The sequence below is a fragment of the Equus asinus genome, chromosome 4, assembly GCF_041296235.1.
Source record: "Equus asinus isolate D_3611 breed Donkey chromosome 4, EquAss-T2T_v2, whole genome shotgun sequence".
In the NCBI taxonomy this organism is placed as follows: Eukaryota; Metazoa; Chordata; class Mammalia; order Perissodactyla; family Equidae; genus Equus; species Equus asinus.
The window spans coordinates 12,349,994-12,371,819 of NC_091793.1; the positions used below are offsets into that span (position 1 = coordinate 12,349,994).

General features: G+C 41.0%; 1 protein-coding gene across 10 annotated transcripts in view; it reads right to left on the minus strand.

Moving 5' to 3' along the window:
• Positions 1-21,826, minus strand: part of PPP6R2 (protein phosphatase 6 regulatory subunit 2) — a 100,490-nt gene that overhangs the window by 38,741 nt on the left and 39,923 nt on the right. For 5 of the 10 annotated variants that reach the window (XM_070506654.1, XM_070506658.1, XM_014864524.3 and 2 more), the window contains one exon: positions 6,326-6,568. The exons of 1 other annotated variant lie outside the window; for it this stretch is intronic. In XM_070506654.1, coding sequence (XP_070362755.1) covers positions 6,326-6,552 — 227 coding nt within the window. In that variant the 5' untranslated portion in view covers positions 6,553-6,568. Of the gene's footprint in view, positions 1-6,325; positions 6,569-7,925; positions 8,045-21,826 lie in introns of those variants that run through there. 4 more of the 10 variants (XM_070506656.1, XM_070506653.1, XM_044777120.2 and 1 more) reach the window with 3 other exon arrangements.

Here is a 21,826-nt window from a genome sequence, read left to right on the forward strand (position 1 = left end):
TTTGATCACTCATCCTAGCTGCTTGTTTCTTTCCCCAACCCCGAGATTTCTCCTAGTTTGTCTGCTTAGTTTTGTACTCATCTACTAATTTCTCCCAAACTCTCTGACTATACCACTCTCCTGAATTATCCATGTTTCTTCCGGAATTCCCGTCCTGACCCAGGAAATAATTTCACACTATTGCAAAATTCCAGAACAGGGGTAGAAAAGGACCTAAATATCCCCCTAGAGGAAAGAAACCCTGCTACACAAAGGCCGAGGATGCTTAACTGCATCAGATTTGCCAACAGCAAGGCCAGAAACTGGAAGACAACTATGAGTCCTCGAAATTGGAGGAGAACGATGTCCAGTCCTCTGTGTAGGAATTCTACACAGAGGGAGCAGCGGACAAACAAAAGGAGAACAGTGCATTGTCAGACAGGCCTGACCCCCAACCACTACCATCCACGTACAACTCAGTACACTATTCACCACAGGAAGGAAACCAAAGAAGAGGAAGACGAAATCCTGGAACATGGAAGGCAGACACTGGAGTTACCAGAGTAAGGATGAAGGAGATTCCCTTCCTGCTCCTGATGCTTCCCTCTGTGCCCGGACTTGCTGCTCACAGGGGGCTCTTCTGGGCAACTGGCCTTAGCCATGCTCCTTTCTGCTCTGCCCCTTAGTACAGCAGGGTTTCATCAGGGGGAGGAGGTTGTCCTTCCTGGGGTCCTGCCCTGACCCAGCGCTGCTTCCCACTGGCTGAGCAGTTCTAACTGTACAATTTGGAAGCCTATCACCCACAGCTATAATGACATTCTCCCACACCAGCTTTATGAATAACAAAAGTGATATCTGCTGGCTTTTTATTTCTCAAATGTCCAGAATTCGGCAGGCAAACTGGGCAGAAACCTCAAAAAAAGGCCAGGAGCAACCTGATGGTTCTCGGGCTGAACCAGGTGGCTGGCTTCTCATCCCAGGGCTGCTCCAGAGGCCTCACCTGCCTGGGGTAGCCTCTGGCCTTAAGCAGGAACAGCAAGCTGCTGCCTGACCTCAAACCGCCCAGAGGCAGCATCTCTTGAACAGGCTTGGCTCAGGCTCCTTTTCCACTCTTGGGAAGAGTTTCTCCATAACCCAGCCTACAGTCACAAGGGTGGAGCGACATTAGCTATGCTGCTCAGCCAAGTCTGCAGGCAGAACCTTCACCTCAGAGGCTCCAGGCTGTGGAGGAGACACTGCTGACCTTGTCAGGCTGGCCGAGGTCACAGCCGACTAGAGTGCTGAGCAGCACAGGTACTGCTTCCTGTAAGCAAGCTTATTGAAGCACAGCCACACTCACTCATGTACCGTCTGGGGCGGCTTTCACAATACAATGTCAGAGCTGAGTGGCTGCATCAGAGACCTAAACAAGCCTAAATATTTCCTATCTTAGCTTTCATAGATAAAGTCTGCCGACTCCTGTCTACATACCTATTTGTATCTCCGCATCTCTGAAAAATAATCTTGACCCTATTTCTTCCCTTAGCTATCACCTCATCCACCCATCCATTTCATTCCTTTTCTCAAAAAGGAAATTTTGATTTAATTTCATTTAAAGTCAAATCAATTTTAGATTAATTTTTAAGTTTTTATTGCTACGTACAAAGGCTTTAACAGCTCAGACAGCTCAAAAGGGCTCCCGAACAGGGGCAGCCTTCCCTCTCCTTCCTCACTCCCAAGCCTCACTCCTCAGTCACCAGTCTTTCAGCAGTTTCCTCCACTGTCAGCCTCCATGTTTCTAAATAAAATACACTTCCGCTTCTTCTTTATTTCCAATTTTAGACAATATAAATAATCTTCCTATGATGGAAGATGAAGCCTCACATCTCGTCTCTATAAATTACACCACAAGTGTTAAACTCATGCCCAGTGTTTCCCTTAGTATGAACATGTAAATAAATACAGACATACCTCGTTTTACTGTGCTTCACTTTATTGTGCTTTGCACTATTGCATTTTTCACAAATTGAAGGTTTGTGGCAACCTTGCATCAAGCAAGTCTATGTGCCATTTTCCCAGTAGCATTTTCTCACTTCACATCTCTGTGTCACATTTTGGTAATTCTCACAATATTTCAAACTTTTCACTGTGATTATATTTGTTATGGTGATCTGTAATCAGTGATCCTTGATGTTTTTATTGTAGTTGTTTGGGGGTGCCAGGAACCACATCCATAAAAGAAAGCGAACTTAATAAATGTGTGTGTTCTGACTGTCCCACAGACTGGCCGTTCTCCGTCTCTCTCCCTCTATACTCAGGCCTCCCTATTCCCTGAGACACAGCAATTTTGAAATTAGGCCAATTAATAAACCTACAATGGCCTCTAAGTGCTCAAGTGAAAGGAAGAGTCACAAGTCTCTCACTTTAAATCAAAAGCTAGAAATGATCAAGCTTCATGAGGAGTGTATGTTGAAAGCCAAGATAGGCCAAAAGCTAGGACTTTTGCTCTAAACAATTACCCAAGTTATGAATGCAAAGGAAAGTTCTTGAAGGACCTTAAAAGTGCTACTCAAGTGAACACACAAAATAAGAAAGGGAAACAGTGTTATTGCTGATAGGGAGAAAGGTTTAGTGGTCTGGATAGAAGATTAAACCACCACAACATTCCCTTAAGCCAAAGCCTAACCCAGAGCAAGCCCCTAACTATCAATTCCATGAAGGCTGAAAGAGGTGAGGAAGTGCAGAAGAAAAGCATGAAGCTAGCAGAGGCTGGTTCATGAGGTTTAAGGAAAGAAGTCATCTCCATAACATAAAAGTGCAAGGTGAAGCAGCCAGTCCTCATACACAAACTGCAGTAAGTTATCCAGAAGATCTAGCTAAGATAATTAATGAAGGTGGCTACAATAAACAGATTTTCAATACAGACAGAACAGTCTTTATTGGAAGAAGATGCCATCTAGGACTTTCATAGCTAGAGAGAAGTCAAAACCTGGCTTCAAAGGACAGCATGATGCTCTTATTAGGGGCTAATGCAGCTGGTGACTTTAAGTTGAAGCCAGTGCTCATTTACCATTCCGAAAACCCTAGGGCCCTTGATAATTATGCTAAATCTACTCTGCCTGTGCTCTATAAATGGAACAACAAAGCCTGGATGACAGCATATCTGTTTACAACATGGTTTACTGAATTTTTAAGCCTACTGTTGAGACCTACTGCTCAGAAAGAAAAATTCCTTTCAAAATATTACTCCTCATTGAAAATGGCACCTGGTCACCCAAGAGCTGTGACGGAGATGTATGAGATTAATGTTGTTTTCATGCCTGCTAACACAATGCCCATTCTGCAGCCCACGGGTCAAGGAGTAATTTCGACTTTGAAGTCTTATTATTTAAGAAATATATTTTGTAAAGCTACAGCTGCCATAGATAATGATTCCTCTGCTGGATTTGGGTAAAGTCAATTGAAAACCTTCTGGAAGGGATTCCCCATTCTAGTAGATGCCATTAAGAACACTCGTGATTCATGGGAAGAGGTCAAAACATCAACAATAGCAAGAGTTTGGAAGAAGTTGATTCCAAGCCTCATGGATGATTTTGAGGGGTTTAAGACTTCAGTGGAGAAGTAACTGCAGATGTGGCAGAAGCAGTAAGAGAACTAGAATCAGAAGTGGAGCCTGAAGATGTGACTCAATTGCTGCAATCTCATGAGAGAACTTTAAAGGATGGGGAGTTGCTTCTTATGGATGAGCAAAGAAAATGGTTTCTTGAGATGGAATCTACTCCTGGGTGAAGATGCTGTGAAGACTGTTGAAATGACAACAAAGGACTTAGAATATGACACAAACTTAGTTGATAAAGCAGCAGCGGGGTTTGAGGGGACAGACTTCAATTTTGAAAGAAGTTCTACTGTGGGTAAAATGCTATCAAACAGCATTGCACGCTACAGAGAAATTGTTTGGGAAAGGAAGAATCAATCGAGGCAGGAAACTTCATTGTTGTCTTATTTTAAGAAATTGCCACAGCCACTCCAACCTTTAGCAACCACCACTCTGATCAGTCAACAGCCATCCAGACCGAGACAAGAGCTTCTACCTGCAAAAAAGATTATGACCCACTGAAGGCTCAGATGATGGTTGGCATTTTTTAGCAATAAAGTATTTTTCACTTAAGGTATGTACATTGTTTTTTTAGACATAACGTTATTGCACATTTAATAGACCAAAATATAGTATAAATACAACTTTTATATGCACGGTGAAACCAAAAAATTCATGTGACTCGCTTTATTGCAATCTTCGCTTTACTATGGTGGTCTGGAACCAACCCACAGCACCTCCAAGGTCATCCAGTACTGTCAACGGCTGAGCTGCCTTCTTCACTCTAGCTCCATCTGCTTACTCAAGTAAGTCCCCACACCCAGAGTTTATGGTTTTCTCATTGCTTTGCTTAGCCTGGTACTTATCTCCTAATGTCTCCCAAACTCTCTGACTACAAAACTCTCCTCGGGCTGGCCCAGTGGTGCAGTGGTTAAGTTTGTGGGCTCCACTTCGGTGGCCTGGGGTTCATGGGTTCAGATCTCAGGCGCAAACCTACGCACTGCTCATCAAGCCATGCTGTGGCAGCATCCTACATACAAAATAGAGGAACACTGGCAGAGATGTTAGCTCAGGGCCAATCTTCCTCACCAACAAAAAAAAAAAGCCCTCTCCTGCCTCATCAATGCCACCCTGGGATCCCTCTGCCCCCGCCCCAGGTCTCTTCCCCCATAGTACTTGTCACCAATGTCTCCAGACAGGGAGACCACATACCCTGTCACCAAACAGGACACACTTGGGAGTGAGAGAGGGAAAGGGACGGGGCCATTAAAGGTGACGCTGAAACAGCAGGTATTGACCTGGACCATGTGACCTTTCACGGATGGTCTCCATGGCCCTATATCCCTGGCTCTTCCACAAACAAGGCCCCTGCCACTGTCTAGGGTTCCCCCTAAGTGTCAGCAGACTCCCCTGGTCAGAGAGGGCCTGCCTGACTGAAGTGCCCTGGCCACAGGCACTTTCCATCACTCTATCTGGCTTTATTTTCTTTTTAAGACAAAGGTCAGGGGCCCGGTGGCGCAGCAGTTAAGTTCGCACATTCCGCTTCTCAGCGTCTCAGGGTTCTCCGCTTTGGATCCCAGGTGTGGACATGGCACCGCTTGGCACGCCATGCTGTGGTAGGCATCCCACACATAAAGTAGAGCAAGATGGCTATGGATGTTAGTTCAGGGCCAGGCTTCCTCAGCAAAAAAGAGGAGGACTGGCAGTTGTTAGCTCAGGGCTAATCTTCCTCAAAAAAAAAAAAAAGACAAAGGTCAGCAAAAAGTTTCTATAAAGGGCCAGAAAGTAAATATTCGAGATGGTCTATGTTGCAACTACTCAACTCTGCCCTTGTAATCACAAATGGTGGCTGTGTTCCAATGAGATTTTATTCATGGACAATGAAATGTGAATTTGACCTCATTTTCACATGTAACAAAATACTATTCTTTAGAATTTTTTCAACCATTTAAAAATGTAAACCCATTCTTAGCTTGCAGCCATAGTTTGCTGACTCTGTTCTAAGACTCGACCACCACACAAGGTCTGGCCCACTGTGGGCTGCTATCTGTCCTGACTCTCGCTGTGTCACAGGCCCCCAGCTCTCTCTTCCCAGAGTCTGCTCCAGCCCCAGAGCAGCACCCTCAGAGCCAGAGGCTGGGTCCGCTCTGTCCTCCCGTCACCCAAGGTCCTCTGATCACTCACACCCCTCTGTCTCCACCCCAACCCCCTGCCACACCACTCCTTCCCTTCTGTTATTTCCTAACATCCTAGCCAACTGCTGAATGGAACATTTTAGAAAAACTTTGAGAATGGTCAGTACCATTAATGACACAACATATTTCCTCCAAGCCCAAGATCCCAGAGTGAAGTACTTCCACAGTCAAGCTGTCAAATGCCTCCCATCTCTCCCGACCGGCCATTGCACCAGGCTGGGAGCTGCCTCCTCCTGCTGGTATAGCCCCATTCAGTCAGGCCTCACACTGAAATTACATCTGCCTCTCTGTCATGGGATCAGTCTTCTCTTTCAGCATATTTTCACTCAAAACACTGACACACAGTATAACCTACTAAAACTCAGAATGAGAAATCACATACAGAAGAGATTTCAAAATCTTAAACATCAAAAAACCAAACCCCACAGGAGTGGCCTCCTCACTTCTCAAGTGGGGTAAACGTCTAAGGTCGGCTTCTCCATCAGAAAACCCTGGTTCTGGCCATCTTCAAACACTGCCCGCTGCCTCCCTGCAGCACCGCCCAGTGCTGGGCCCCGGTCACAGCCTCAGTACATACTTGAAGCGGACCTTCTCTTCCATGTCCAGGGGTGGGTCCTGTGTGATGAGGCTCACCAGCTCCTCCATACACTGCTGCCTGCAGAGGAAGTCCAGCAGCTTCCGGTTCTGAGCCTTGCACTCCTGCAAGATGTCATCTTCGTCCATTAACTCACGCAATGTCACATCCTCCTTATCCAGCAGCTTGTCGACATGGGACGTGGTGTTCAAATCAAACTTCCAGAACATGATGACAGCCACAGAGCTACAAGCAAAGAGGAGGGTCAATTATCCCCACCAGTACAAATCCACTCTCAGCAACTCCACACCAAAGTCCAAGAACTCTATTCCCAACATTGGCCTGGGCTGGAAAGGGCAGTCTCCCCAGCAACTGCTCGGACCAGATCTCCCTGGGTCAGGCTCCAAAGTCAGTGGGGATTTCTCGGCTCTCCTGCATCTCAGAACCTGCCGCCTTCTCTCGATTCCACTCTAGCTGACCCACCTTCCTTGCTCTCCTTTCCCACCCCCAGTGCTCAATGTGCCACTGGTGCTCTCATTCACTCCTTTGCTCCTTTAGACCAACACAAAACCATGTTTCTTGTGTGTGTCATGGCCACACCTGACTCACCATCAAATAAAAGAACACAAAATATCTCACAGAACACAACCTCAGCAAGTCAAACTCATGACAGCTCATTTTGCTTGGCCCTCCCTTCCTCTGTCACTCCCTACCCACCTGGCCTCTCCTTTCACTGTCTCCATCTTGCTGAATAACTCAGGGTTATCCCTGAAGCCGCCACCTCCCTCACATGTACCCTGAGCTCTAGGTCTTGCCACAGCTACCTGAGAAATTGTTACTGACCCAGCCCATCCTCTGCATCCCACATCCCAGCTGCCCTAGGAGCCCCTGACACAGGCTCCTCAGCTGTCCAGGCACCATCCCCTTCACGTCAAACTCACTTTTCCAAAACAGAGACACCTTCACATTCCTCCCACCTGGCTTCATAGGCTCCACTGGCCCCAGACGCCCACCACTCAGCAGGCTGCTTTCTACAATGTGCCTCCCGTCTTCTGGGCACTCCTACCGTCTCCCTGACTCTACCCTCGAAACAAGGATGCTGCATCTTTCTTTCAAGGCAAACTGCACTTTCCTACCTTTAACATTCTGCACATGCTCTTGTGCTCAGACAGTCCTTCCTCATAAAATCCCACCCACCCCGCCAGACTGAGCTAAGGGCAGGGCCTGGACTGCCCTGGGCCTGCACCAGCACACGCTGCAAGGCACTCAAAGGTTGAGCTGCTTTGACTTGCACTGCAAGGGACTCCATGGACGGACCCCGCACTCAGGTTCCTTCTGGGTACTAAGATCTCTCTTACTTCTCTTGTGAGGCGTGTGGATGGACATTTGTGGATGGTTGCAACAGACTTTGGGGAACAGAAATAATAATTCCTAGAAGTGCTTTCAGGAAAAGATGGCTGTCTCCACATATACATCAGATGCCCCTCTTTCCTATATGCCCTAGAGAATGACTCAAACGCTTAGATAACATACAATCCAGAGAAAGAGGGGAACCAGAGTGAGATCCCACCTTGCCAAGGCATTTTTCCAAACAAGAACTTACAAGACAGGGCAGCTAGAGGAGGCGTCTGTGAATACTGCTTTTAGCCATAGAGTGGGTGAGTGGCTGGAGGGACCACAAGTTCCGATAAACCAAATGGGACAAGTTTTTCTAGCAGGATCCTAAAAAAGGACTGAATTAATCCAAAAGAAGATAAAAAGAAAGGACAGAGAGAGAAAATAAGCAACAAAAACAGACGGGACAAATGGGAAAAAATAGTAAGATAACAGACATAAACTCAACCGTATCAGTAAGCGCATTAAATGCAAATACATTAATAACTTCAATTAAAGACAGAAATGGTCAGACTAGATAAAAAAGCAGCAACTCACTATATGCTGAGTATAAAAAGCTTACTTTAAATATCAAGACACAGGTTAAAAGTAAAAAAAAAAAAAAAGTTAAAAGAATGGAAAAGGATACACCATGCAAGCACGGATCATGAGGCAGCTGAAACGGCTACACGAATGCTGGTATAGGTTTCTTTCCTCGCAATGCTTAAGTCTGCCCTGGGCATCAGGGTAAATGTGCCTCACAACACATGTTGGGAAATATTCCCTCTTCCTCCATTTTCTGAGTTTACATAGAATTGGTACTACTTCCTCTTAAAATGTTTGACAGAGCTCACCAGTGAAGCCAAGGGTCTAAAGTTGTCTTTGGTGATGTTTCAAATTATGAACTCCATTTCTTCAATAAGTATATTCTATTTCTACTTGTTTCCATTTCGGTAATTTGCTTGCTGAAAAAATTTGACCACTTTACCTGAATTGATGAAATTATTGGCATGAGGTTGTTCATTATAGTACCTTGTTAATTTGTTAATCTTCTAATGTAAAGTAGGATCCGCAGGCCCCTCTTTCATTCCTATACCTTAGTGATACCTGTCCTTTTCTCTCTCTTGTTGTTCATCAGTGCTACTAAAGGTTCATTAATTTTATTGATCTTCTTGAGGAACCAGATTTTGGTTTTATTATTTTTTTTCTCTAGTATTTGTCCATTTTCTATTTCATTGATTTCTTCTTCTGGCTTCATAATTTCCTTCCTACTGCATACTTTGGGTTTCATTTGCTCTTCTTTTTATAGCTTCTTAATGTAGAAGCTTAATCATTCCTTTTTTAGACCTTTCCTCTTTTCTGTTATAAGCATTAAAAGCTACAAATTTTCATTCAAGCACTGTTTTAGCTGTATACCACAGATTTTGATGTTTCCATTTTCACTGAATTCAAGATATTTCTAATCTCCCCTGTGAGTTTTTTCCTTTGATTTATAGGTTATTTAGAAGTATAATGCTTAATTTTCCAATTAATTTGGGGTCTTCTAAATATCTCTGTTACTGATATCTACTTTTTGTTGTGGTCAGAGAGCAGGATTGTATGGTTTCATTCTTTTTAAATTTATTGATTTTTTTTTTACGGCCTAGCACAGGAGTCAAGAAACTTTTTCTTGTAAAGAGTTAAACAGTATTATTTTCAGCTTTGTAGGCCACATAGGGTCTGTGTTGCATGTTCTTTTTCTTCTTCTTTTTCTTCTTAAAAAGCCTTTAAAAACACAAAAACCATTCTTAGTTTGCAAATTGTACAAAACCAAGCAGTGGGCTGGATTTGCCCAGCAGGTTGTAGGTTGCTGATGGCTGTGCATTTGTTATGGTCTGTCTTGGTGAATGTGGCATGTGCACTAGAAAATAGTTTTTATCCTGCTGCTATTGGGTGGGTTAAAGTCAAGTTGGTTGGGGCCGCCGCATGGTGGAGTGGTTAGATTCACGCGCTCCACTTTGGCGGCCCAGGGTTTCGCCGGTTTGAATCCTGGGCACAGACATGGCATCACTCATCAAGCCATGCTGAGGCGGCATCCCACATGCCACACTAGAAGGACACACAATTAAAAATACACAACTATGTACTGGGGGGCTTTGGGGAGAAAAAGAAAAAAAAATTTTAAAGTCTTTAAAAAAAAAGTCAAGTTGCTCCACTCATAGGTGGAAATTAGTATATTGAGAAGGAGATCTGATCGGTGGTTACCAGGGAAAAGGGGGGGTGGGGGGAGGGTACGGAGGGGGAAGTGGTGTACCCACAACATGACTAACAAAAATGTACAACTGAAATTTCACAAGCTTGTAATCCATCATAACATTAATAAAAAAAAAAAAAAAAAGTCAAGTTGGTCGATAATGTTATTCAAGTTTTCTATGTCCTCACTAATTTTGTGTCTATTTGTTCTATCAATTAATGAGAGGGAGGGTTTCAATCTTCAACTATAATTGTGGATTTATTTATTTCTCCTTTTGATTCTGTCAACTTTTCCTTCATGTGTTTTAAATTTATTTTATTATATGGATACATATTTAGGATTGTTATGCCGTCTTGATGAATTGCCTCTTTGATCATTCTGAAATGTCCCTCATAATCTCTGGCAATATAACTTGTCTTGAAGTCTGCTTTATAATATATCAACAATTATGATCTTAATATAACATACCATTATGCTAATATAGCATAGCATTCTTGTGGTTCATGTTTGGTATATCCTTTAACATCCTTTTACTGTCAACCTATTTGTGTCTTTATATTTAAAGTGTTTCTTTTGTAAATAGCACATGACTGATTGGGTCTTGCTTTACTATTCCATATGTTATTCTCTGCCTTTTAACTGAAGTATTTAGACCATTTACATTTAACGTAATTATCAATATGGTTGAGTTTGAGTAATTTGAAAAAAAACACAACACCCTTTCATGATAAAAACACTCAATAAATGAGGACTAGAAGGGAACTTCCTGAATCTGATAAAAGGTATCAACTAAAAAACCTACAGCTATCAGCATACTAATGGTGAAAAGACTGCTTTTCTCCTGAGATTGAAACATGAGATTCTAATCACTTCTATTCCAGATTGTAATGAAAGTCCTAGGTAGCACCATAAGACAATTAAGAGAAAGAAACACATACAGATTGAAAAGGAATAAATAAAATCGTTTTTACTCACAGATGACATGATTGTATACACAGACATGCCTAAGAAATCTATAAGGAAAAGAGCTACTAGAATTAATAAGAGTGAATTTAGCAAGCTTACCAGTTACAAAGTCAATGTCCAAAAAGTAATTGTATTTCTACACACGACCAATGAACTGGAAATGGAATTTTTAAAAATTCTACTTACAATAACATCCAAAAACATGAAACACTTCAGGATAATTTAATAAAATATGTGCAAGACCTGTACACTGAAAATTACAAAACACTGCTGAGAGAAATGAAAGAATATTTAAATAAACGGAGAGATATTACTATGGTCATGCATTAGAAAATTCAATATGGTTAAGACATCGATTTTCCTTAAACTGGACTATTAATTCAATACAATCCCAATCAAATCCTATCAGATTTTTAAAAACAGAAATTGCCAAGCTGATACTAAAATGTATGCAGAAATGAAAAAAAAAAAAAAAAAAAAACTAGAATAGCCAAAGGAATTCTGAAAAGTAAGAACAAAGTTGGAGTACTAACACTACCTGATTTCAAAACTTCACATATTGAGGAACGGAGGTCTCCTCGGTGGCCAAGAGGCATATGACTGAGCCATCCTGGAAGCAGGTTCTCCCTCCCCAGTCAAGGCTTCAGATGATGCAGCCCTGGTGACATCTGACTACAATCTCATGAGAAACCCCTGGCCAGCACCCAGTACAGCTGTTCCCAAATTCCTGACTCTCACAAACTCTGTGAGATGATAAATGTTTATTGTTGTTTTAAGCCACAAAAAAAAAAAAAACTGCTTCAGCCCAAGGCATTTATCCTAAAGAAATAAAGGCTGAAGTTCAAACAAAGTCCTGTACATTAATGCTCATAGAAGCTTCATTTATAACACAATAGTCTCCCCTTATCAATGGGAGATATGTTCCAAGACCCCCAGTGGATGCCTGAAATGGCAGATAGTAAATGCACACATACATACACACAAACACACAATGTTTTTTCCTACATATATACACCTATAATAAAGTTTAGTTTATAAATGAGGCACAGTAAGAGATTAACAACAAAAAATTCTTTTTTGGCATATCTTAATTGCATCACTATTCTTACACTTTAAGGCCATTATTAAGTAAAATAAGGGTTGCTTAACACAAGCACTGTGACACCATGACAGTCAATCTGATAACTGAGATGGCTACTAAGTGACTAATGAGTGGGTAGCATCTACAGCGCGGCTACACTGGACAAATGGATGATTCACATCCCTGACAGGATATAGCAAGATGATACAAGATTGCTATTCAGAATGACATCTAATGCAAAACTTATGAACTGTTTATTTCTGGAATTTTCCATTTAATATTTTTGGACCATGGCTGACCACAGGTAACTGAGATTGCAGAAAGCGAAACTGAGGATAAGGGAGGACTACCGTAGTCAAAAACTGCTATCAGTCCAGATGACCTTCCTGAGTGCTTAAATAAACTGTGATCCATCCATACCATGGAATACTACTCAGCAATAAAAAGGAACACACTATTGCTACATGCAACAAGTTGGATGAGTCTTTAGGGAATTATTGCTAAGCAAAAAAGGTTAATCCCAAGGATGGATTAAAAAAAAAGACGCAACAATATGCTCTCTCAAAGGAAACAAATCTCAACTCTAAAGATAAACACAAGCTCAGAGGGAAGGGATGGAAGACAATACTCCAAACTAATGGCAAACAAAAGAAAGCAGGTGTTCAACAGACGCAGAGAAAACATTTGACAAGATCCGACAGCCATTTATGCTAAAAACTCTCAATCAAATGGGTATAGAAAGTACCTCAACATAATAAGGGCACATATGACAAACCCACAGCCAACACCATACTCAAAGGGGAAAAACTGAAAGCCATCCCTGTGAGAATAGGAGCAAGACAAGGGTACCCACTCTCGCCACTCTTACTCAACATAGTATTGGAGGTTTTGGCAAGAGCAATAAGGCAAGAAAAAGAAATAAAAGTAGGCGCTGGCCCAGTGGTGCAGCGGTTAAGTGTGCACATTCCACTTCCCGGTGGCCCGGGGTTTGCTGCTTCAGATCCCGGGTGCGGACATGGCACCGCTTGGCACGCCATGCTGTGGTAGGCATCCCACATATAAAGTAGAGGAAGTTGGGCACGATGTTAGTTCAGGGCCAGGCTTCCTCAGCAAAAAGAGGAGGACTGGCAGTAGTTAGCTCAGGGCTAATCTTCCTCAAAAAAAAAAAAAGAAAGAAAGAAAGAAAAGTAATCCAAATAGGTAATGAAGAAGTGAAACGCTGTTTGCAGACAACATGATCTTATATATAGAAAATCCTAAAGAATCTATCAGAAAACTATTAGAAATAATCAGCAACTACAGCAAAGTTGCAGGGTACAAAGTCAACTTACAAAAATGAGGTGCATTTCTATACTCTAACTAACAGAAAGAGAACTCAAGAATACAATCCCATTTACAATCACAACAAAAAGAATAAAATATCCAGGAATAAATTTAACCAAGGATGTGAAAGACCTATACAAAGAAAACTATAAGACATTACTGAAAGAAATTGATAATGACATAAAGAAATGGAAAGATATTCCATGCACTGGGACTGGAAGAATATGTATAGTTAAAATGTCCACACTACCTAAATCAATCTACAGATTCAATGCAATCCCACTCAGAATCCCAATGACATTCTTCACAGAAACACAACAAAGAATCCTAAAATTCATATGAGGCAACAAAAGACCCCAAATACCTAAAGCAATCCTGAGAAAAAAGAACCAAGCTGGAGCCATCACAATCCCTGACTTCAAAATATACTGCAAAGCTATAATAATCAAAAGAGCATGGTACTGGCTCAAAACAGACACACAGATCAATGGAACAGAACTGAAAGCCCAGAAATAAAACCACACACCTATGACTCCACTCATATGTAGAAGTTAAACATGTAGACAAAGAGAACAGATTAGTGGCTACCAGCGGAAAGGGGGCGTGGGGGGCAGGCACAAAGGGTGAAGTGGTGCACCTACAATACGACTGACAAACAATAATGTACAACTGAAATTTCACAAGGTTATAAACTATCATAATCTCAATAAAAAGTCAGAAAAAAAACCCCACACATCTACAGACAGCTAATCTTCGACAGAAGAGCTAAGAACATACAATGGAGAAAGAAAAGTCTCTTCAATAAATGGTGTTGGAAAAACTGGACAGCCACATGCAAAAGAATGAAAGTGGACCATTGTCTTTCACCATACACAAAAATTAACTCAAAATGGATCAAAGACTTGAAGGTAAGACCTGAAACCATCAACCTCCTACAAGAAAGTATACACAGTACACTCTTTGACATCGGTCTTAGAAGGATCTTTTCGAATACCATGTCTACTTGGACAAGGGAAACAAAAGAAAAAATAAGTGGTGTTTCATCACACTAAAGAGCTTCTGCAAGGCAAGGGAAACTAGGAACAACACAAAAAGATAACCCACCAACTAGGAGAAAATATTTGCAAATCATATATCCAACAAGGGGTTAATCTCCAAAATACATAAAGAACTCACACAACTCAACAACAAAAAGACAAACAATCTGATCAAAAGATGGGCAGGGGATATGAACAGACATTTTTCCAAAGAAGATATACAGATGGTCAACAGGCACATGAAAATATGTTCAACATCACTAGTCATCAGGGAAATGCAAATCAAAACTACACAGAAATATCACCTAACACGTGTCAGAACAGCTAGAATCACCAAGACCAAAAATGAAAAATGTTGGAGAGAATGTGGAAAAAAGGCAACCCTCCTACACTGCTGGTGGGAGGGCAAACTGGTGCAGCCACTATGGAAAACAGTATGGAGATTTCTCAAGAAATTAAAAATAGAAATACCGTACAACCCAGCTATCCCACTACTGGGTATTTATCCAAAGAACTTGAAATCAACAATTCAAAGAGACTTATGTACCCCTATGTCCATTGCAGCATTATTCACAACAGCCAAGACATGGAAGCAACCCAAGTGCCCAATGACTGATGATCAGATAAAGAAGATGTGGTATATGTATATGTGTATGTGTATATATGTATATACACACGCACACAATGGAATACTACTCAGCCATAAAAAAAAAGATCAAATCGTCTCATTTGCAAAAACATGAATGGACCTTGAGGGTATTATGTTAAGCGAAATAAGCCAGAGAGAGAAAGAAACACCATATGATCACTCATATGTGGAAGATAAACGAACACATGGACAAAGAGAAGTTTAGTGGTTACCAGAGGGGAAGGAGGTTGGGGGTGGGCACAAGGGGTGAAGAGGCACATTTACATGGTGACTGACAAATAATAATGCACAACAGAAACTTCACAATGTTATAAACTATTATGAACTCACTAAAAATTTTTTAAAAGGCAATCCTCAAAGGTTACATACCGTATGATTCTTTTTACGTATAACATTTTTGAAATGACAATATTTTGTAAATGGAGGACAAATTAGTGGTTGCCAGTGGTTAGGGATGGGAGGGTGTGTGGCAGGAGGGATGTGAGTGTGGTTATAAATGGGCAACACGAGAATCCTCAAGGCTTTGGAACTGTTGAGCATCTTGACTGATGGTAGATACAGAACCCACAGAGATGACAAACTACACAGAACTAAACACACACAAACAAGTACCAATAAAACTGGGAAATATGAATAAGATGAGTGGACTGTGTCAATCTCATTCCTGGTTGTGACCTTCTACCTGTAATTTTGCAAAATGTTACCATTGGAGGAAACTGGACATGGTACACAAGAGATCTCTTTGTATTATTTCTTACTGTTGCACTATTAAAAATGTGAATACTATTAATAAGCTCAAGCTATTAAACAGATATAAAGTTCTACACTCAAAGAACAGACAACACAAATTCTTTCTGAACACACCATGTAACATTCATAAACATAAACCACACATTAAATCAATAAAGAAACCTCAATATACATCAAAAGACAATTATCTTAGGGATTGTAATCTCAATATAGTATTGAGATGCATAATAAAGTACAGAAAGTAATATCTAAAGGACAGTTTTTTAAAATTCTTTATGTTAACTGACAAGCTGATCATAAAATCTATATGGAAATGCAAGAGGCCCAGAATAGACAAAATGATCCTGAAAAGGAACAAAGTTGGAGGACTTGCAATTCCCAAATTAAAAATTTGCTACAAAATTACAAGACATATAGATCAATGGAAGAGAAATGAGAGTCAAGAAATGGATCCTTTCACTTACAGTCAATTGATTTTTGACAAGGGTGCCAAAATGATGCAACGAGTGTAAGAACAGTTTTCTCAACATATGATGCTGGGACAACTAGATACCTGCATACAAAAGAATACATTTGGGCCCTGACCTACAAACTATACACAGAGATCTACTCAAAACAGATCAAAGACATAAATTTAAGTGCTTAAACTATAAAAGTCTTAGGAGAAAACACAGAGGCAAATCATGAGCTTGGATTTGGCCAGGGTTTCTTAGATATGATACCAACATGAATAAAAGGTCAAAAAAGATAAATTAGACTTCATCAAAAATAAAGCTTTTGTAGGCCAGCCCTGGTGGCCTAGTAGTTGAGTTCAGCACATTCGGCTTCAGCAGCCTGGCTTCAGTTTCTGGGCATAGACCTACATCTCTCTGTTAGCGCCATGCTGTGATGGTGGCCCACATACTAAAAAATAGAAGACTGGCAAGAATGTCAGCTCAGGGCAAATATTCATCAGCATAAATAAATAAATAAGTAAATAAGTAAATAAATACAAATAAAAAATAAAGCTTTTGTGCTTCAAATGGCACCTTCAAGAAACTATAACAAAAGAAAATTTTTGCAAATCATGTCTGATAAATGACTTGTATCTAGTATAAAGAACTCTTACAACTCAATAATAAAAAGGGAAATTTTAAAATGAGGAAAAGATCTGAAGAGACACTTCTCCAAAGAAAACATCCAAATAGCCAATAAGCACATGAAAAGACGCTTATGAACATTAGCCAACAGGGAAATGCAAGTCAAAATCACAATGAGATACAACTTCAGGCCCACCAGGATGGCTATAATCAAAGAGACTGATGGACTAGCATCATGGCACAGTGAACTTTCCAGGTAATCTCTCCCCTCCAATATACAATGAAAAAACATCCATACTCCAACAGAGGACATCGAAACACAATACAAATAACATCAGACAGACACACGCAGTCATGTGGTGGATGGCACAGGGGCTGGAGCCCCTCGGAGGAGGAGGGGGAACAGGGTAAGACAAAATTTCACTCCCTCCCCTAAAGATTGAGTACCAGGATGACGGGAGGCCTTCGAGAGGGAAGGAACAGGGGAGTGGACATTCGTTTGCAGGAACATCAAGGATCCCTGGTGGGCCCTTGTAGCCTAGAGGGAAGCCCTCTATTGGGGGGAAAGCTTTCGTGGGGGGTGACTTTATCAAGCCAACACTCCAGGAGAGCAGATAGCAAGAGCAGAGGGAGAAAACCCCGAGGTCACGCAGGAGAAAGCGCCCCTCCCCCACCCACTCAGTTTGCTCCAGTGCCTGGGATCTCATCAAAGGCAGAAGGCTCAGAATACGTGGCTGTTGACCCCCACCCAGTGGCGACAGGCGGTAATCACGACCAGATAACACCAGGATGCGAAAAAAACAGAGCCACTCCCTCTAGCAATATCAAACATTATATTAGATCTCCAGACCAGAGAGAAAATGACAAGTACCCAGAAATACGTAATCTTAATGACAAAGAATTCAAAATAGCTATCATCAAAAAACTCAACAAGTTAAAAGAGAATGTAGAGAAACAATTCAATGAGTTCAGGAGCTGCTTCACAAAAGAGATTAAAACTGTAAAGAAGAATCAATCGGAAATGTTAGACGTGAAAGACACAATCAATGAGATAAAATATGGATTCCCTGGACGATCGAGTGGACCCCAGAGAGCAGCGAATCAGCATAATTGAAGATAGACATGTTGAAATGCTCCAGATAGAGGAGGAGAGAGAACTAAGACTAAAAAGAAAGGAATAAAGTTTCTGAGACATATCCAACTCAATTAGGAAATGCAATATAAGAATTATAAGTATTCAAGAAGGAGAAGAGAAGGAGAGTGAAGCAGAAAGCGTGTTCAAAGAAATAGTAGCAGAGAACTTCCCAAACCTAGAGAAAGAGATGGAAATCCATGTGGAAGAAGAATCCAGATCTAGATACGTTAATGTAAAAAGATGTACTGGAAGGCATATAGTAGTAAAACCGGCAGAAATTAATGACAAAGAAAGAATACAAAGGGCAGCAAGGCAGAAGAAGACAACCTACAAAGGAACCCCTATCAGGCTTTCAGTGGACTTCACTGCAGAAGCCTTACAGGCCAGGGGAGAATAGAATGACACATTCAAGTCTTTGAAAGACAAAAATTTTCAGCCAAGAATACTCTATCCAGCAAAAATACCCTTCAGATATGATGGAGAAATAAAAAACTTTCCCAGATAAACAAAAGCTAAGGGAGTTCGTAGCCACAAGACAACCACCCCCCCGCCCCCGCCCCAACACACACAAGAAATCCTCAAGAAGGCCCTCATACCTGGAAAAAAAAAAAAAAAAAAACGGAGAAAGGGGTTACAAAGCACGGAGTAAGGAGATAGATAGGTAGACAAAATCGGAGCAGGATAGCAAATACTCAAGTATAGCATTAACGACAAATGGAAGGAAAACATCAAAAACAAAGATAATCTTGTCATTTTGACCACCACCACCAGTGAGAAAAACCACTTAGGAAGGGAGGAGGAGAGAGACTGAATTGGTCTAACCTAAGGAAATGAGAGGCCATCAGAAAATGGACTATCTTATACACGAGCTTCTGAATACAAATCTCATGGTAACCACTAAACAAAAAAGCAGAACAGAGACACAAATAATAAATAAGGAGAAAACAAACACAACATAAAAAAACTACATAATCCAATAGGTAGACTAAAACACACAGGACGAGAAACAAAGGAAATGCAGGAGAAGCGGAAAAGGAGTGATAAAATGGCAGCATTAAGCCCTCATACATCGATAATCACCCTAACTGTAAATGGATTGAATCCTCCAATAAAAAGACACAGACTGGCAAGATGGATTACAGAACAAGACCCAACAATATGCTGCCTCCAGGAAACACGTCTCAGCTCCAACAACAAACAGAGGCTCAGAGTGAAGGGATGGAAGACGATACTCCAAGCTAATGGCAAACAAAAGAAAGCAGGTGTCACAATATTTGTATCAGACAAAGTAGACTTCAAGGCAAGACAGGGAAAGAGAGACAAAGAGGGGCAGTATATAATGATCAAAGGGACATTCCGTCAAGAAGAAATAACGCTTAGAAATATCTATTCCCCCAACACAGGAGGACCAAAGTAGATAAAGCAACTATTAACAAATCTAAAAGGAGACATTAATAATAGCACAATAGTATTAGGGGACCTCAACACTCCACTCACATCAATGGGTAGATCATCCAGACAGAAAATCAACAAGGAAACAGTGGAATTAAATGAAAAGCTAGAGCAGTTGGACTTAATAGACACATAGAGAACACTCCATCCAAAAACAGCAGAATACACATTCTTCTCAACTGCGCATGGAACATTCTCAAGGATAGACCATATGTTGGGAAACAAGGCAAGCCTCAATAAACTTAAGAAGATTGAAATAATAACAAGCATCTTTTCTGATCACAGTGCCCTGAAGCTAGAAATTAATTACAAGAAAAAAGCTGAGAAAGGGACAAAGATGTGGAGACTAAACAACATGCTATTGAACAAGCAATGGATCAGTGAAGAAATTAAAGGAGAAATCAAAAAGCATCTGGAGACAAATGAAAATGAAAACACACCATACCAACTCATATGGGATGCAGCAAAAGCCATATTAAGAGGGAAATTCATTGCAATAAGGCTCACCTTAACGAACAAGAAAAATCCCAAATAAGCAACCTCAAATTGCACCTAACTGAATCAGAAAAAGAAGAACAAACAAAGCCCAAAGTCAGCAGAAGGAGAGAAATAATAAAAACCAGAGCAGAAATAAATGCGATTGAAACAAAAAAGGCAGTAGAAAGGATCAATGAAACAAAGAGCTGGTTCTTTGAGAAGATAAATAAAATCGACAAACCCCTAGCCAGACTTATAAGGAAAAAAAGACAGATAAACAAAATTAGAAATGAAAGAGGGGAAATAAGAGCGGATACCGCAGAAATACAAGATTGTAAGAGAATACTAGGAAAAACTATATGCCAACAAAATGGATAATCTAGAGGTAATGGATAAATTCTTAGACTCTTACAACCTCCCAAAGCTGAATCAAGAAGAAACAGATAATCTGAATAGACCAATCTCAAGGAAAGGGATTGAAACAGTAATCAAAAGCATCTCAAAGAATAAAAGCCCAGGACCGGATGGCTTCCCTGGGGAATTCCGCCAAACATTCAGAGAGGATTTAATACCTATCCTTCTCAAGCTATTCCAAAAAATTAGGGAAGATGGAAGACTTCCTAAGACATTTCACAAGGCCAACATCACTCTGATACCAAAGCCTGACAAGGACGACACAATAAAGGAAAACTACTGGCCAATATCGCTGATGAACATAGATACAAAAATCCTCAACAAAATATTGGCAACCTGAATACAGGAACACATCAAAAAGATCATACATCACGACCAAGTGGGATTTATACCAGGGACACAGGAATGGTTCAACATCCGCAAATCCATCAGTGTGATATACCACATCAACAAATTGAGGAATAAAAACCACACGATCGGGGCCGGCCCCATGGCCAAGTGGTTAACTTCGCACGCTCCGCTTCAGTGGCCCAGGGTTTCACCGGTTCGGATCCTGGGCACGGACATGGCACCACTCATTAAGCCATGCTGAGGCGGCACCCCACATGCCACAACTGGAAGGACCCACAACTGAAAATATACAACTGTGTACCGGGGGGCTTTGGGGAGAAAAACGAAAAATAAAATCTTTAAAAAAAGCAAAAACCACATGATCATCTCAATAGACACAGAGAAAGCACTTGACAAGATCCAACAGCCATTTATGACAAAAACTCTCAACAAAATGGGGATAGAAGGAAATTACCTCAACATAATGAAGGCCGTATATGACAAACCCACAGCCAACATCATACTCAATTGGCAAAAACTGAACACCATCCCTCTGAGAATAGGAACAAGATAAGGATGCCCACTATCACCACTCTTATTCAACATAGTACTGGAGGTTTTGGCAAGAGCAATTAGGCAAGAGAAAGGAATAAAAGGAATCCAAATAGGGAGTGAAGAAGTGAAACTCTCCCTGTTTGCAGACGACGTGATCTTATGTATAGAAAACCCTAAAGAATCCGTTGGAAAACTATTAGAAATAACTGACAACTACAGTCAAGTTGTGGGATACAAAATCAACTTACAAAAAGATCAGTTGCATTTCTGTACTCTAATAACGAACTAACAGAGAACTCAAGAATACAGTTCCATTTACGATCGCCACTAAAAGAATAAAGTACCTAGGAATAAATTTAACGAAGGAGGTGAAGGACTTATACCATCAAAACTATAAGACATTATTGACAGAAATAGATAACAACATAAAGAGATGGAAAGAGATGCCATGCACGTGGATTGGAAGAATAAACATAGTTAAAATGTCCATGCTACCCAAAGCAATCTACACATTCAGTGCGATCCCAATCAGAATCCCAGTGACATTCTTCATGGAAATAGAACAAAGAATCCTAAAATTCATATGGGGCAACCAAAGATCCCGAATTGCTAAAGCAATACTGAGAAAAAAGAACAAAGCTGGAGGCAT